Source organism: Mus musculus, chromosome 13 (genome assembly GCF_000001635.26).
Source record: "Mus musculus strain C57BL/6J chromosome 13, GRCm38.p6 C57BL/6J".
In the NCBI taxonomy this organism is placed as follows: domain Eukaryota; kingdom Metazoa; phylum Chordata; class Mammalia; order Rodentia; family Muridae; genus Mus; species Mus musculus.
The window spans coordinates 75,982,908-76,001,435 of record NC_000079.6 but is presented as its reverse complement, the minus strand read 5'-3'; the positions used below and the strand labels follow the sequence as shown (position 1 = coordinate 76,001,435).

The window sequence follows — 18,528 nt, the reverse complement described above, 5'->3', positions numbered from 1 at the left end:
TATACACTGTTTTAGTACATCAATTAGTTGTGGCCAGTGCTGTTCTTGCTGCCTGGGACCCAAATCATTCTTGTTATTCAGGATTTAGAGCAACACCCTGGGTGTCTGTCATGCAGAGCCTAGGACTCTGTAAAATGTAAGCGTAAATAGGGCCAGAAAGGATATGTCGGTTATAAATTCAGCATGAAGACTTAAAAATACAACCAAATCTCAAAGCATAGGAATTTTCAAGATATGGGGTGAATTAAGTATTTAACATTTCAAAGGACTGCACCTGGGCTCTTGATTCATTGTTGTAAAGGTCAGTGAGAGGCCTGGAGAGATGGTTCAGGGATGCAGTGCCCACTGCTCCTTCTGAGAGTACTGTGCTTTGGTTCCCAGCACCCACATTAGTGGCTCACATGTGCTTGCACCTTTTGCTGTATAGTAGTAGTACATTTCCGTTTCTTTGGGGATATGGGTTACATGACAGAAGATATTTGTTACTTATTTCTAAAAATACTAGTAAGCCAGGCTTATTCAAGTGTTTACACCAGCAGTTAAACACTCATGCAGTTGAGAAAATGTGTCATCTTTGAGGGGAATTCATACCAGTCTAGTATTTCTTGAATGGCCACAAAATCTTATCATGAATTAGAATGTAAAGTGCCTCAAAGAAACTAAAATCATTCCTTTAGGCAAAAACTAGGACCTTGGTTTATAGAGCCAAGTATAGCAGCAGCATTTCTGTCAGGAGCTAGTGGCAGTAATGACTAATATGGACTGGATTTCCTGTTCTTCATCTGTGTCTTTAAATTTGAAAAATGAAAGTGTTCACTTTGCCAGGTTCTATGGTATAAGCCCTGTAGCTCTGGTTTCTCAGGGGGCTGAGGAAGAAGGGTCATTGGACCCAGGAATTCAGAGTTAGGATGAAGATATATAGCCATGCTCCATGATTACAGCCCAACTCACACTTTATTACATCCTGTGCTAACATACGGAAATCTTCTCATCAGATTTGCAAGTAACATTTTGTTTTTACAAATGTATGGTTCTATAAATGCCAAGTCCTTCATAATCTCCCAAGTCAGTTATAAAGTCATCAGCAGGGAGACTCAGCTCTACAGCCTGCAAATAGAAATATATTCTTACTACCTCTGAAAAAGATGTGTAGCATTTTTTTTAAAGTTTTCTTGTCTGCCTGTATATATGTGCACCACACTCACCTGGTGCCGGCAGAAGCCAGAAGAGAGTATTAGATCCCCAGTGACTGCAGTTAGAATTGTAAACTACAATGAGGATGCTAAGATCCAAATCTAGGTTCTCTGTAAGAACAGCAAGTGTTCTTTTTTTTTTTTTTTAATTTCCTTCTTTATTTTTTTTTCCATTTTTTATTAGGTATTTAGCTCATTTACATTTCCAATGCTATACCAAAAGTCCCCCATAGCCACCCACCCCCACTCCCCTACCCACCCACTCCCCTTTTTTGGCCCTGGCGTTCCCCTGTACTGGGGCATATAAAGTTTGCGTGTCCAATGGGCCTCTCTTTCCAGTGATGGCCGCCTAGGCCATCTTTTGATACATATGCAGCTAGAGACAAGAGCTCTGGGGTACTGGTTACAGCAAGTGTTCTTAACTGTTGGGCCATCTCTCCAGCCCCAAAATGCATAATGTTTTGTTACGAAAATTTCCTTTCCAGATGAACATTCAGAACACTTCTTAAATAAAAATGTAAATGAAGTATGAGCACATCCATATTATAAACACAGTGTAAGTTCTAACAACAAAATATGAATTCTCTTATTAAAATAACTATGGTTAGGGCTGGGAAGATAGCTCAGTAGTTAAGAGATGTTCTGCTCTTCCAGAGGCCTTGGTTCAATTGCCAGCATCCCTAGAGTTCTGACACTCTGTTCTGGCCTGTGCAGGTACTTGCATATATACATATGAAAAGTAAAAATTAAAAAATACTGGATAGTGTTGGGGTTTGGCGACTGTATGTGCGATGGATCAGGGAAATGCTTGCTGGCAGGAGTCTGATATGGTCTCCTGAGAGGCTCTGCCAGAGCCTGACAAATACAGAGGTGGATGCTCCCAGCCGACCATTGGACTGAGCGCAAGGTCCTCGATGGAGGAGTTAAAGAAGGGACTGAAGGAGCTGAGGGGGGTTGCAGCCCCAGTCGGGGGAGCAACAGTGTCAAAGGGCCAGACCCCACCCCCATCCCAGCTCCCGGGGACTGGATCACCAACCAAAGAGTACACATGGAGGGATCCATGGCTCCAGCAGCATAAGTGGCAGAGGATGACTTTGTTGGACATCAGTGGACGAAGTGGCCCTTGGGCCTGAGGGGGTTCAATGCCAAACTGTAGGGAACTGCCAAAACAGGAAGGCAGGAACTAGTGGGTGGGTGGGTAGGAGATATTTGAAATGTAAGTAAATATCCAATAAAGGGGAAAACAACAACAAAATACTGGATAGTCATATTGTACATCAAGATTCATTTTATTTTCTATGCCATATAGAAAATACAATGATACAAGAGGATGATGTCATAGTTTTCCCTACCCTGTCCCTTCTTAAATTTACATTCAGCTTATATAAATTGGTCCTCTGGTATGTCTGATGAAATTTACCTGTGGATAGATAACTATTGAGCACTCTAAAGTGGTATTTGTGTTTGTATTTCTCATTCATTCAATTCAGCCAATTGGTCAAACACAGAATGTAAAACCTGGATCTTGTTACTCTGCTTGTTGGCAGGAGGCTTGGGTTGATCTAAAAGGTTGTCTGGCTTCTCTGGCAACGACCTGTAAGGTTTTGCTTTGATTTCACTTTCAGAAAACATGGGCTTTCGGAGCGCGGGCTCAGAGAAGGCTTTCCTAAAATTCTCGCTCTCTCTATTTTGCCTAATGGATTCTTCTTCTTGGAAAATCTTCTTTATCTTTGCCAGCACCGCATTAACACAGACTGCCTGTAGCAAAATCCAAAACAAAATAAAACAAAAATGTTGAAAAATGTTTCCTTTAAAGTTACTAACAACCACGGACAAAAAAGTATCCTATCTAACAGTCAATCTGCATGTTCTAATTTAAAAAGCCTTTCCTTTGAGGAAACCCTGACTCATGGCAAGTGATAGATTGATTCCTTATCCTAAATATGGAAAGGTGCTTAAATAAAACATGCATAAAAATAACTTCAGAAGTGAGAAATGCAACAAGTTTTATTATTCAACTAATTCTGTATCACTACTGATGCCAATGACAGAGAAAAGGAGTGAAGGACAGCAGCTATTCCATGCAGCTATACAGAACTAGTTTGCCTTGCAGAAGAACTGCCTCAAAATGACGTGAGGACAGTAAACACTCAGGGCTTCCTTCCTCTCCTTCCGATTTCAGAGAACCTTACTTTTCTCCTAGAACTTTTATTGTAACAGTACATTGCTTATGTACCCTTATGTGGAGCTATCACAATGACACTCCATGCATGGATATTGCATTGCACCTTAATCTTGCCCTATTTCCATCCTCACACCAGTCCCTTGCCCTTCCCTAGTAGTCTTTCCACTAGCTTATGTCTTTTAAAAATCATTCTAGTTTCCACACAATGAGATAAAACATACTATACTTTTCTTTGTCTTTTGTATTCTAAATGACCTCATGCTTCATTATTTTAATTTTTTCCAAATGTTATAATTTCATTTCAAAGGTTTCCTTTGCATTGACATAGATGATCATGACATTTTTGTCTTAATTCTATTTAATACTATATTAAATGTATTGGTTTACAAATGTAGATCCATCCTAGCATCCCTGAGATGAAGCTGACAGCTGTGATGATGTTTTTAATATATATTTCAATTTGCAAGTATCTTATTAAGGATTTATTCACCTAATTAATTTCAAAGATAATCAAGTATTATCAAAGATTATATTGGCCTATAGTTTTTTCTTCCCTCCCTTTTCTTCCTTTCTCAGTTTTTTAGATTTGTAAACCTTGTATTAATGACTTAAAATATGTTTAGAAAAATAGTGTTTTGTGTGTTGATTAAAAGAATGTGTTTTGCTACTGTTGTATGGAATATTGTGTAGAATATTTAATAAATATTAAATCATTGACCCTTACTGTATTTAACTCTAATGTTTGTTGATATTTTTGACCAAATGATCTGTGTGCTGGTGTGAGCAGGGATACTCAAGTCACCCATTAGGACTGACACAGTGGTATTGTAGTCTTAGCTCTCCCTGTATGCTGTACAGTATTTGTTTAATAAGATTGAGTGATCAAGCCTTTAGTGTATACGAATTTATAACCATTACATTTCAATGGATTGTTCCTCTTATAGTTTGGATGTGAAATGTTCTCCACAGGCTCATGGGCTGAAGGCTCAGATAATGGATGTATTTTGGGAGGTGCTGGTAATTTTAGGTGATGGGTACTTCCTATAGTAAATATTTCATTGGAGGCATATTCTAGAGGTTCTACCTTGCCTTGTTCACATCTCCTCTCCCTGCTTCTTCTCTGACATTAAATGATCAGCTTCTGCCACCTGCCTCCACTGCCATCCTTTGGCTCCAATGTGAAAGCTGTGGAGAAAACTAGCCTTTACTGAAAGATCTGACACTATGAGCCAAAAATCAACCTTTCCTTCTTTAAATTTGTTTCTTTCAGTTATTTGTTTCAGTGATGAAAAGCTGCCTAGTACAGTTCCTTTTGCTGATATATAGTGATCTTGTTCTTTTTTTTTTTATCTTTTCTGAACATTTTGGCTTGATGTATGTTTTTTTAATGTGAATATAGATTCTTTTGCTTGGCTTTTGATTTAATTTTATAGAATATAATTTTCTGGTATTTCATTTTTAGTTTTTGTATGACTTTGTTAGGGATGTGAGTTTCTTGCAGGCAGCATTTCTTGGATCTTGTTTTATAATCCAATAAATCACTTTGAAATTTTATGTGCGTAGGTACACTTGTTATGTGTATATGTGGTATGTATATGTGTAGGCATGTGCACATGTGCATAGAGTTGAGAGTATTTTGGTTATCTTCCTCAATCACTATCCACCTTGTCTTTTGAGATGGCTTAGCTTACTGAACCTAGACTTAACAGTTCACCTATGCTGGCTTGCAATAAACTCCAGAAATTCACTTGTCCCTCCTCACCTACCAACAACCAATGTTCAGGTTCTTGCTGTGTGACATACCCAGCTTTTTTGTATTTATAAGTGATCCAAACTTTTCATTTCTGTCAATTCTACTTGGTTCTAAATCCTTCTTGCACTGGGGACATATGGAATGTTTTCTGCTGTTATTTCATTTACAATATGTTTCTCTGTGTCTTCTATAACTTGGCTTATTCATCAGTGCTAGTTATTCATAAATGTATCCTTCTCACCATGTCACTCTTTTTAACCATTTATATTGTTCATAACTTATCTTTTGCTCAGTCTTTCATATCAGATACTATGCCTTCCAGTTGACCTTGCTTATTGGTGAGGCTTGAATGAATTTTCCTTTTTCTAGTTTGTTTGGTTCTTTTTCTGAGTTTCATTTTATTGCTTTTATTGGTTTGCTTATTTTATTCAGTTGTTAATTTGTATTCTATTCAAACTCATAATTTTGAAAAGCAGTGTTTTGAATTCTTTGGCACTCATATGCTTCAGTATTTTGGGGTTTATTTATAAACTGTCAGAGGAGTGGTGCTGCCTTACTTTCTTCATAGTTCTTGTATTTCTACATTCAAATTTGTACATCTACTAGAATGGATATCTTTTCTACTTTATGCAGGGGTCTTCTTAATGAGACGCCTCCTTCTGAGAGTTTTATATGAACTATCACTCAAAGATGAAGGTAATCCCAGTAACAACAGGAAAACAAGCCTCTGGACATAGAAACACAAGAAGCAAATAAGAAACAAAACAGCAATACCACCACCAATAACAATAGAAAAGAAAGAGTCAGAAATAATACTAATAATACAGAATAAACTAAGAGCAGTAAAACAGACATTTTAAAATCCAATTAAAAGAAAGACTAAAGAAAAAATAATGTAAGAAAATAAGAATACACTAAAAACTTCCTCCTAACTGAGGTCCATGAATTGAGAAAGTTAACTTCTTTGTCCTCCATTCTGCCAACTGTGATTGGTGAGGAAGGGGGATAGTCGGACACATAGATAAGGCCTGTGGTCATTAAATTTCACCCCTAACGGGCAGAGCTGTATACTGGCTGAGCCTTGTTCTGCAATGCCTTGCATTTTCTACTTGGCTTGGTCAAGGATAGGCTTGCGGCAGAGCTGCATTCATAGCAAAGGCTTTCGGCATGCATGCTAAGAAGCTATCATGCCCCAGCAGTGGTAATGGGGCTGGGTGGGCACTCCTCCTCTCCTGAAGTTTGGTTCTGTATGAACCCCAATAATCTTTGATAGGTGAATGCTCTCTTACTTCATATGCCCCCCTCCCCCGTCTCTATCTCTCAGGGCACTGGCAGATGTCCAAGCCAAAGTGTATCTTTAGAGGTCCAACAGAGTGTGGGAAACAGAATGCTGCCCTCTGACTGGTATCAGGACGGTGTGTGTTGGGGGAAGTGTTCTTCTACTGTCCCTTCTCTGAGCACTTCCAACCCAGTTCCTACAACAAAGCACTGACACTTCTTCTTCCCACAGAGGAAGGTGCCACTGACCACTGTGCCCTGCAGTTCGCAGTTTCCAGTGTCTCTGAATTTTGACCATTCTGTGTAGTCTGAAATCCAGAGTAGTTTAGTCTTTTTGAGACAGGGTTTCTCTTTGTAGCCCTGGCTGTCCTGGAACTCACTTTGTAGACCAGGCTGGCCTAGAACTCAGAAATCTGCCTGCCTCTGCCTCCCAAGTGCTGGGATTAAAGGCATGCACCACCACCACCCGGCTAAGTAGTTTAGTCTTCTCACAGCAATCCTGGCTCCAAACTCTAAGAAAAGTGTGAACAATGAGTCCCCTTCAAAACAAACAATCATACTGGACATGTAAGGCTTGCATGGACAATGGGTTCCTCCACTGATAAGACAGTCTATTGGTATCACTGTGACTGTCTGCACTCTGCCTTACTGGGTATTCTGGCATGGAGACATAAGCTCAGCCCTGTTGGGGCCAAAGTTGAACTTTCCAACTGTTTTGTGCTTTTCTCCGAGTTGCCTTGCTGTTTCTTTGTGTCTTTTAGCTCCTTTTCACCTGCCTTGATTCCTATAGCTTTTTTCTTTTTCTTTCCTCAGAATATAAATTGTTGTACTGACTCTTCCTACTTGCATAGTCATGCAAAGAATGTTTCTGTTCGACCATCTTCCTACAGAAGGCATCAATGCAGTGCTTTGAAGGTAGATTCCTACAGAAGGCATCAATGCAGTGCTTTGAAGGTAGATTCCTACAGAAGGCATCAATGCAGTGCTTTGAAGGCAGATTCCTACAGAAGGCATCAATGCAGTGCTTTGAAGGTAGATTCCTACAGAAGGCATCAATGCAGTGCTTTGAAGGTAGATTCGGTTCTGGTTTTCTTGAAAGGATAACAGCAAAGGGTTGAGGCCTCCGGCTGCTCTCCTGCCTCCTGTCCCTCCTGCTCCTCACTGTAAAACACAGCAACACACATGCTCCCTTTGTTCCCTTCAGTTTTGATTCTGACTTCTCTACCTCTTGCTTGCTGGGATTATAGGCTTGCACAACCATGCCTGATTCATATATTCATATATACACGGCTTGAAACCAAACCTAAGGCTTTTGTGCACAACTAAGCAAGAACACTACTGAGCTGCATTATATTCCAAGGCCTCCCTGACCAGTCTAGAAGCAGCTAGTCAACTTATACACACACACTAACACACACACACACACACACACACACACACACACACACACACACACAGAGAGAGAGAGAGAGAGAGAGAGAGAGAGAGAGAGAGAGAGAGAGAGAGAGAGAGAAACCAGCTGTTTGGATTTTAATTTGGATTGCATCAAATTTATAGGTTGTGGGAAAAAATTAGTAGTATTACATGTTGTAATATGATAAAAGTTAAAAAATGCATAACAACTATGATGAAATCATAAAACTTGTTAAGAGAAATTTCAAAAGGTCAAAGTAAACAAAGGATATGTCATGATCATAGATTAGAAGAATTTACTCTACCAGTTGTAAAGACGTTTTTATGAAGGTCCAGTGATTCACAGTAAAACTGAATAGACAAAGCAGCTAGACATAGAGAGTTTATAAACAACCCTACATACAAAGAAACAGTAAAGTTCCTGATAAGGAAGGGTAGATACAGTGCTGTCTTCAAAACAAGGCATGAAATGCATTTATTTCTACAATCTAGCAGTTAACTTACCAAATAAATTAGTGCTGCATAAGAAGCATACATTATGCTAGTTAAAGCAGTTTTTGCTGGGAAAGAAATGATTTCAAACAAAGAACCCCTTTTCATCTGCAAAAACAAAGAGAAAGTTCATTAAAATGAAAATTTCAAGGTTTCAATATTAGTTCCTGTTTCTCCTCTTACAAGACGCTTCCTTTAACTAATAAAAACGTGTGACAACTCTACACAAATCTGAAGTCTATTTCTGAAACCGGAACTATTTCACTGTTTAGCTGTGAAGCGTGCTTGCTAGGAGGTGCTCCCTAAATATTAGAAACGTTCGTTGCCTTTTTCTAATCCTCATGTAATCATTCTTTACTAAATTATTCACAACCTCAATTAAGCCAACAGCAATCAAAATACTAAGCATTTCCTGGAGATTAATGACCTGCTTGGAAATGTTAATCATGGGTCTGCTGCAGGCAGTCCTGACCTTAGATGATCATTAAGCTGCAGGCAAGCCTCTGCTCATACCCAGCCTGCTGCCCTGAAGGGTTTATGCTAATAATGAATTTGCCTCTCTGGTTTCTGGTAGCAGATGTTACCTTAAACGTATTGGTATAACATATTCAGGTTAAGGGGCTCATTCCTATGAGCCACTTCTGTTGCTTTGAACAGGCTATGAAATGAGGGCCTTCGAATAATTATTTCCTTCCCTCCAGCAGTAAATTGGCAGTTAGCCATGCTCCTCTGAAGTAAGAGCCAAGCCACATAGCAGCTTCAGTGACTGTCCAATGACAGGGCTGTAACTAATAAAGTCATAAAAATGCACAGTGGATAGTGCACACATGCTAAGATCAGTGTGTGCATTGCCCTTAAAATTACTTATAATGCTGAGATTGGAGCTTCAGCTCAATGGGAGAGTGGTCGCCTGGTATGCACCAGTTTTGAGTTATTCCCAGCATCACAAAAACAAAACAAAACAAAACAAAATTATCCACACATAGGAGCATGTGTTCCAGCTATTTGAGGGCTGAGGCAGGAGGATTTCTTCAGCATAGCAATTTGATGTCAGCCTGAGCAGTATAGGAAGATCTCATTTTGCAAAGTTTATTTACACTATCTTCCTCTCCTCTCCCCTCCCCTAAAAAAAGCCAAAATAATTACTGATAGCGGAAAGGTTAGGAAATGAAATCTAACCAATAATATATCCTGAAACCTTTACAAACATGCTTCTGAAGTGTATAACATTTTATTGAATAAACACTTCATTCTGCTACAGGTGTCATGCTGCTTGCTTTGTAAGCTGGTGTGGCAGTACAGGCTGATTGTCACAGCTACTCAGACCAGCCTGGAAGGAACAGAACATTAGCTCAAATAAAACAGCAAGAAAGCCAAATATATGCTTTATAAACGCTCAGTTTTATCCTTAAAACCACCTCATAAAGGTGGCATTTTGTTTTTTTCCATTCCACCGAGAGCCAGGGGAAAGGAAACAGCATAGCTGCTAAAAGTAAAGTTAGGCTCCAGCAAGAAATCACATCCCAGGGCTAACCTCTAATCAGACCAGTGGGCTCTGCTGCTGGAAGGCTCTGCTCATCCGAGTGGAAAGTGGGAGATGGAGTTAGCATTGTTTATGTCAAAGGTCTGCTAGGAAGACAAGAACATGCTTACAGGACTCAGTGGAACGCCTGTACACAGTATAATTAATAATACTATTAATTATAATATTTAATAGTTAAATGACATGACAGACGTGGCATATGAGAAAGAATGAGGTTGAAGCTATATAACTAGCAAATGGGGTAAACACTAAAGAAAAGTGAGCCACACTAATCTCTACTGGGGAGTCAAGCAAGTGGACTCCTTCCTTCCAGGCAAGAGCAGTGCTGAAGAAGGGATAAGATTTTCAGGACATGGCTACCATAAATAGTGTTTAATTTATGAAAATCCATTGAGTTAGACATTCAGTGGTTTGCCTACTTTTTGATTATATAACTCTGTATGTTTTGATTTAGAATTTAAGAATTCTATCCATCTTTTATGTATAAAAATACAACTAGCTTTTTAGAGGAAAATATTGACAGAAATACACCAAATTATAATAGCTTTTGTTTGAATAGTACAGCTTTGCATCATTTTTTAATAGAACACTTCTTGTATGCCAGCTTTTCTTTTAATAGTGTTACTTTTATTGTTTTAATCTCTATGAAATCTGTGAGGTAGGAACACAGGCTCAGGATGATTAGCTGCCTCTGTACTGTCCCGGTTAGGTTGAAAAAGCACAGGGTATTTATTGTGTTGGTGAAATGTCTAAACTATAAGTGTACTCAGTATACCGAATGTTTCTTTTTGGCTGACTGCTACCACTTCTGAACAAAACTGGCCAGTAGGATTTCCTTGGCTCTTAGTAAGGGATTTATGGAATGCCGAAACAAATAATAGGCCAAGAGGCCTCTCGGCTAAAAGAAAGGAAGTTTAACGTGAACTGTTCTCTTCTTTCCTTTCTCAGGAAAGAAAGGAAACACCCAGATATAGGAATCAGTGTATTCTCACTGCTTACAATTAATGCTTTCTATTTCTGTAATAAATCATCCTTATAGGAAATAAATTTTCTTCAATTTTGGCTACTCTCTCCATAAGTCGAAGTGGAAAATGTCTCAGAGTCCCTGGCTAAGGAGTCTTTGGGAAATGAATCAAAGGCTGTATTTTCTTTTTTCCCAGAATGAGAATGAGAATGAGAATGGCAGCATGCTTTTGAACCTGACTGTATGGCTACAGGACATAAGCATGCAGGTAAAAAGCAGGAAAAATAAAAGCACATACACTCCAACAAGATACCTTTTTGTAGAGGAAAGGACTCATTTGTGTGCAGGGGGAAGGTCTATGTGGAATCAGTAGAAAGTCTCAAATAATAAAAGAGGTATCTGTGTAAGAAATCATACTTGGTTCCACAACGCACTTCCCCCAGATTCATTCTCCCATCAAAAGGTAATTAAAATGATTAGTTTCGAAATGTATTGTGTTGATGATTCCTGTTACACCTGTGAGTAATTAATGTTGTATATTGCCTAAGGATTATCAGTTTCAGTATCTTATTGCTTTCAAATTCTTTAACATTTTCATAAGAAATATGTTACCTCCAAAATTTATGTGGCTACCAGCAAAAAGCATTTTCCAGTTTTGTGGCTCACATGCTTTGGTGGTTTGAATAAGGTTGGCTCCATAGACTCATATATTTGCATACTTAGACATCAGGGAGTGGTCCTCTTTGAGAAGGAATAGAAGGTGTGGCCTTATTGGAGGAAGTATGTCACTGGGATGAACTTGGAGGTATCAAGAGTGCATGCCAGGCTCTTTCTCTCTCTTGGTCTGAAGATCAGGATGTAGCTCTCAGCTACTTCTCTAGCACCACACCTGCTGGCTGCCATGCTCCCCAACATGACAATAGCCTAAGCCCCTGAAACTGTAAGCAAGTACCCAATGAAGTGCTTTCCTTTATAAGACCAAATCCTTGGTCGTGATGTCACTTCACAGCAATAGATCACTGATTAAGACACATGCACTGCATGTTTTTTTACATTGTAAACCACATTGCTTCATTTCTGCCTGTTAGCAGGAGCAATGTATAGAAAAAAATAATAAACAGGAGATGGAAAAAATAATAGTCTTTATTTACATCTTCTTGGTCTGTCTGAAATATTTTATCTTAAATTTGTTTTACTAATATCGTTTATTTATATATTTTTAAACTATAGTATCTATGTCATGTCAATATTTTTTAGTTTGTTTACATTAATATGCACAGTACATAATTTTGAGACAAGGAAAATTTTCCATCTTTAAACTCCATTCACATATTTGACTGTCCCATAAAGAAACACGTGTCTTCATTTTATTTTCATTAATAGTGACATAAATTACAAGAAAGCCTTGTTTGAGCAGTTGAGAAAATAAAGATTTAATTATACATAACCGGCAAGGTAAAGAATTACCAGGTCTGACTTTTTTCATGTTGTTCAGAATCACCTTGCTGAGGGATAGGAGAAGAGTCAGGGACAGCTCTCACTGGGTGAAGAATAAGCAACTATAAGACGTGCTGATGCTGTGAACAGGCAGGCCTAGGAAGATGGGGCTTCATACAAGTTGGCAAGAGCTACACGGCCATGCCTTTGCATAACTCACCACAGTTCTAAGTATAAGACTCCTAGCACTCCACAGTACAGAAATCTTTGGTTAGCATCTTGTCGAACATTATTCCTGAGAAAGCTTTTATTCAAATGGTCCAGCAGAGGTCAGATGCCCTGACTTTTTGGCCAACTAGGAGTAATACATGTTTGAGAAGTTCTCTTTTGGGGGGAAATGTCCTCTTTCTTCAGGCCTGACTCATACCTCCTAGGTTAGTGTTGGGGTAGGCCCATGAAGAACCCACAGAAGTCCTGGTATTTATACTTTAAACTCTTAACTGGCGTGCATGTGAAGGGTGCAGGGAAGGTGGTGGTGAGGGAGGGGGGAGGGTTGTTTTTAGAAAACTCATCTCAACCTGAAAAGAGGCATGAGTTCAGTTGCCTTGAATAAAATATCTTGGAAGTATAGATCTTCAGGTTCACTCAGGTTTTGCCCCCATTTTACTTTGTGCCTCCCCCCCCCTCCATGATGACAATACAAACAGTCATCTCATCTCAACTCAAAAAGAGCTCTTAATTCTGGGACCCACATTGATTGGCCTTCCAAAATCAACAGCTATGTCTGGAGCTGATGTGTCTTGGCTCAAGTCAGCATCTAAGCTGATTATCTAGGTCACTGCAGCAAGAGCAGCTGCAGGCTTTGCTCAGCCAGGCAGCTTACAGGCTGGGTGGACACACCACTCTAAAGTACTGGTGCTAGGGATGTTGGAACCCTCCAGAGAATTCTCCACTCAGAGTTTTCCATTTCTGAGACTTAACATCATTAGCTACTCTCCTATCACTGCATTCTTAGCTCTGCAGAACCTGGAAGAACTAGAGACGAAACATGACTCAGCATCCATCTCTCTGTAGAGTCAGATGCAAAGGAAATTTCTAACAAGATAGCAATGGAGAGGCCAAACCCCGACTTCTGTACTCAACTCATGACTGGCCATTGCAATTCTTTAAATAGTGTGGATTGAGTCTTTGGGCAGCTCATGTATGTATTTTAAAGGCTAAGAAATACTCACATGCTCCAGATTCATTCAAAGGACCCAAGAATCTGTCTCAGGGGCTCTGGGCCAATATCCTCTCTCTCATCTTAAGGAAACTGTTACTGTAAGTTTAATCTTAGCTCTCCCTGTACTGCAACACATGGCTCAAACATCACTCTAGTTATTGTCAATGCCCTAATGAAAATGCTTCTCTATTTCCATGTTTTACAGGGAAATGATCTGCTTCATTGGTTTTTGATATTAATAAAAGAATTTAGGTAGAACTAATTTAATTGTTCCAGGTTAAAAAAAAATGCTTCTATCTATCATTTACCACTCTCAGATCAGAGACACAACAGGGCACTTGAAGACAATCTTTAGATCATGAAACATAGCTTCAAACTGGTTATAGGCCATCTACTTTTCCCACAGCCATTTTTATATAAAGTGGTATCCTCCAGGTGGCCACACAACTTATTCCTTTGAACATTAATTCCAGCTATCACTGCCTTGAAATTCCCCACCATAAAGCTTCACCTGGAAGCAGCTGGGAAAATTGACTGTTGGATGTTAAGAATGAACATAACTTCGGCATGCTATGACTAAGAGGTATCCAGTGTGGTGAGACACACTCAGCACACTGGCACCGTGGAGACACTCTGTCCACAGAGCAATCCCTCCCATGCTTCACATCTCATGCATCCCTTCATCGTGCTTTTGACTCTCTGGCCTAACGTTCACATTCATGCTTCTATATATGCCTTCACTAACCTTCAGGTTCTGAAATTGCATGCCTCTTCTGGATTCTTCCACAGTCTACTTTATGCCCTTTGGTCATGCACTTGCTACATTCAACTGACAATATCTACATATGTCCCTATTAGCCCCATGAGGCAAGGATGAAGTACCTCTGAATGCCTGGTACCTAAACTAGTCACTTCATATGTCAGGTTTCAATAAATATTTGCTTAATTAATTGAAAGGTTAACTTATACTTGACTTACCTCCCAAAAGAAATGTAGGCATTTTATATTAAATTGTAAAAGAACATGGTAAATAGGGCTGAGAGAAAGATGGGTCCAGTAACATGTCAGGCTGAGGTAATGTGGAAACATTCACACAAAACCACTGAGAAATTCCATTTAAAATTAAAACCCCATTTCTTTAGGTGCTTCTCAGCCATTTGAGATTCCTCAGTTGTGAATTCTCAGTTTAGTTCTATATCCCATTTTTTTGATTGGGTTGTTTGGTTTTTTGGTGATTAACTTCTCTTAGCCCTCTACGGATGTGGGGTTAGGGAAGATTTTTTTTTTCCCAATCTGTAGGTTGCTGATTTGTCTTTTTGACTATGTCCTTTGCCTTACAGTAGCTTTCCAGTTTCATGAGGTCCCATTTATCAATTCTTGATCTTAGAGCATGAGCCATTAGTTCTGTTTAGGAAATTTCTCTCTGTGCTACTGAGTTCAAGGCACTTTCTCTTCTATTAGATTCAGTGTATCTGGTTTTATGTTGAGGTCCTTGATCCACTTGGACTTGAACTTTGTACAAGGTGACAAATATGGGTCTATTTTCATTCTTCTACATACAGACAACAAGTTAGAGAAACACCATTTATTAAAGATGCTTTCTTTTTTCCATTGTATATTTTTGGTGTCTTTGTCAAAGATCAAGTGACTGTAAGTGTGTGGTTTTATTTCCGGGTCTTCAATTCTATTCCATTGATCAACATGCCTGTCTCTGTCAGCACCTAAAGAAATGTTCAAAGTCCTTAGTGATCAGAGAAATGCAAATCAAAATGAACCTGCGATTTCACCTTACACCAATCAGAATGGCTAAGATCAAAACCTCAGGTGACAGGACATGTTGGAGAGAATATGGAGAAAAGGGAACACTCCTCCATTGCTGGTGAGATGGCAAACTGGTACAACCACCCTGAAAATCAACCTGGAGGTTCCTCAGAAAATTGGAAAGAAATCTACCTTAAGACCCAGGTATACCACTCTTGGGAATATACCCAAAAGATGTCCCACCATGCCACAGGGGCATGTGTTCCACTGTGATCATAGTGGTCTAATTTGTGATAACCAGAAGCTGGAAACAACCTAGATGTCCCACGACAGAAGAATGGATTCAGAAAATGTGGTTCATTTATTTACACAATGGAATGTTACTTAGCTATTAAGAATGAGGACATCCCAATTTTTGCAGGCAAATGAATAGAACTAGAAAATATCATCCTGAGTGAGGTAACTCAGACCCAAAAGGACATGCATGAATTACAGGGATAAAAATGGAGAGGAGCCTGAGGAAAAGAAGGTCCAGCGACAGACCCAAAGTGGGATCCAGCTCAAGGGGAGGTCCCAAGGCCTGACATTATTACTGAGGCTATGGAGCACTCACAAAAAGGGATCTATCATGACTGCTCTCTGAAAGATCCAACAAGCAGCTGAAAGAGTCAGATGCAGATATTTGCACCCAACCAATGGACAGAAGCAGCTGACCCCTGTTGGTGAACTAGGAAAGGCTGAAAGAAGCTGAGGAGAAGGGCAATCCTGCAGGAGGACCAGCAGTCTCAATTAATCTGGACCCCTGAGATCTCTCAAACACTGGACCACCAAACAGACAACATACACCAGCTGATATGAGGCCCCCAACACATATACAGTAGAAGACTTCTGGGTCTGTGTTCATTCAGAGATGATACACCTAATCCTCAAGAGACTGGAGCCCCCAGGGAGTTTAGAGGTCAGATGGGGTGGGAGTGGGGGCATTCGCATGGAGACAGTGTGGGGTGGGGAGGAGGTGGAGTAGTCGGAGAGTAGATGGGGGTAGGGGACAGAGAATGGAATATGGAATGTAAAAAACAAATTAAAAATAAAATAAAAATTAAAAAATTTAAAACCCCAAAACTTCATGTAAGGCCAAGTCTATAAAAAAGAAAGATAAACTCCTGTGCCAAGAACAAAGAAGAAATAGCCAGAGTAGCTTGTGAGCTTGTATCTTGGGCACTCTGGGTCCTTACTGGACCACCAGATGAATTTTAATACCTAGCAGCATTTGAGGCATGGATGGACACATGGTGGATGGAAGAATTTGCTGAGCTGCAGTTTCAGGGAGACTGAGACTCAAACTGTAAACAGCACAACAGGAGTGGGGAAGCTGCTCCTGCCTGGTGCTGGCATTTTCTCTTTGGGATAATACCTTAGAGAGCTGTCTGAGATTCTCAGGATGGTGCAGAAAATCCTGGACTGGAAATGCTTGAAGTCTAGTCCCAGGTTGTCCATACGTCCCTAGGGCACTAGCAAAATTCCTCCAGGAGAACTCTGCCACCAAGTGCAGGTTTTACTAATATGAACTCAGCTGGGGAAATTCCAGTTATATAATCATAAAACATAAATAGTCACTCCTAATATTTCAAAGAATAATTATTTGAAAGATAACACACACACACACACACACACACACACACACACACACACAAATATGTTCAAGATTCTTGGAAAAATTTAAAGGTAGAAAGCTCTCTAAGACTTGAAAGGGGGTGAAAACCAAAACCAAAAACAGAATCCTTAGAGAAGGAGCCAGGCACCATGGTGCACACCTTTAAATCCAGAATTTGGGAGGCTGAGGCAGGCGGATCTCTGTGAGACTGAGGGCATCCTGGTCTACAGAGCGAGCCCCAGGCCAGCCAGAGCTGCATACTGAGACCCTGTATGGAAAGACTTTATTCTGTGGGGATGCACAAAAATAAAGCTGTGTAGAGTAAGACGAGAGAGCTCAGTGATGAGGTGCTTGCTGATATGCACCTGGTCTTGGTTTCTATTCTCAATGCTACTCTTAAGGAAAAAAAATACAATAAAATTAAAATATATTTAATAGGCGTGTCAGAAAAAGAGTTTATAGAAACTGACAAAGACATAATATTTGAACAAGTTGTTGCTGAGGCTTTTCAAGAATTGAATTAGTTATTATCAGATGGAAAACTCAGAATTTTCTCAAGAAAGCTCACCCCAGTACAGTTTGAGTTAGTAAGAGTTGAAAATTCCTCTTGGAGATATACACAGACAAAGTCTCACATGTATGGACAGGGAAGACATCTCTAAGCATGTTCACCAATGTACTGTTTGTAAAAGAAAGGAATTGGAAATCAAATTGTTCATACTCCCAGAAACAAACTCTAGATTATCTTTCCTTGTCTTGGAATACCAAAGAGAAGCTAAAATAAACTCTAGCTACATTTATTAATAATGTTAGACAAAACCAAGAATTGTCAAGATAAGTAACAGCATAATGTAATCTATGTGAATGTTAAGCATACACAATAATACTATATAAATAAATATATCCAAATGTACTAAAAAATAAAATTACATTTTCATTTCACCTTCATGGTAATCAGCTCTGTGAGAAAGACAGAAAAAGGGCTAGGATATGTTTCTTTTTATAATGGGCCATTCTGAGGGACAATGAACATGCATTAGGTCTTGGTTATAGTTATGTGGGACTTCTGATAAACCATTTTTGTGTTTTTAAGTATTTCACTCATAAAATTTGTATAATGCTACATCATTAGATGGCCCCCAAAAGGAAAAATGTTATATGTTGTCAAAGAAGACAACGACCCCACATTATTTCTGGTTCATTCACTCAGTCTCAAAACAAGCTTCTAGAGTGAGCTAATACAGACAAGCTATACATGTATCTCAGACTCCTATTGTCAGTCAAATACATTGTGGTTTTTAGGTTTTAGTGGATAAAAAAGAACACACAGTTTAGCTTGAATGCAAAGACAGTATTTTCTGCCACTAAATTTCTATGACTACAGAGAGATTATTTTCTACAGATCTCTTATCTTGCTATACAAACTGTCTTCTGAGCAAGGGATATGTTTGAATATCAAGTAGCTTTAAAAGCTACAGTAAATGCATTTCTGGGGAGAGATCTATAGATGAATCCCCCAGATATGTCAGCGGGCACCCAAGATAATGCCCTCTCCCTTTTACTGTGCAGACACATTCCAGAGTAATGGATACGCCACCCCCTTAGAGGAGAAGCTGAGTAGGCATTTCAGTGT

General features: G+C 39.4%; 1 protein-coding gene across 7 annotated transcripts in view; it reads right to left on the bottom strand.

The window, feature by feature from the left end:
• Positions 1 to 2,448: 2,448 nt before the first annotated feature.
• Positions 2,449 to 18,528, bottom strand: part of Spata9 (spermatogenesis associated 9) — a 39,018-nt gene continuing 22,938 nt past the window's right edge. For 4 of the 7 annotated variants that reach the window (XM_006517446.3, XM_006517444.4, XM_006517442.3 and 1 more), the window contains 2 exons: positions 8,327 to 8,422; positions 2,449 to 2,951 (listed from right to left, as the gene is read on the bottom strand). In XM_006517446.3, coding sequence (XP_006517509.1) covers positions 2,667 to 2,951; positions 8,327 to 8,422 — 381 coding nt within the window. In that variant the 3' untranslated portion in view covers positions 2,449 to 2,666. The remainder of the gene's footprint in view (positions 2,952 to 8,326; positions 8,423 to 18,528) is intronic. The other 3 variants (XM_030247441.1, XM_017315624.2, NM_029343.3) reach the window with 2 other exon arrangements.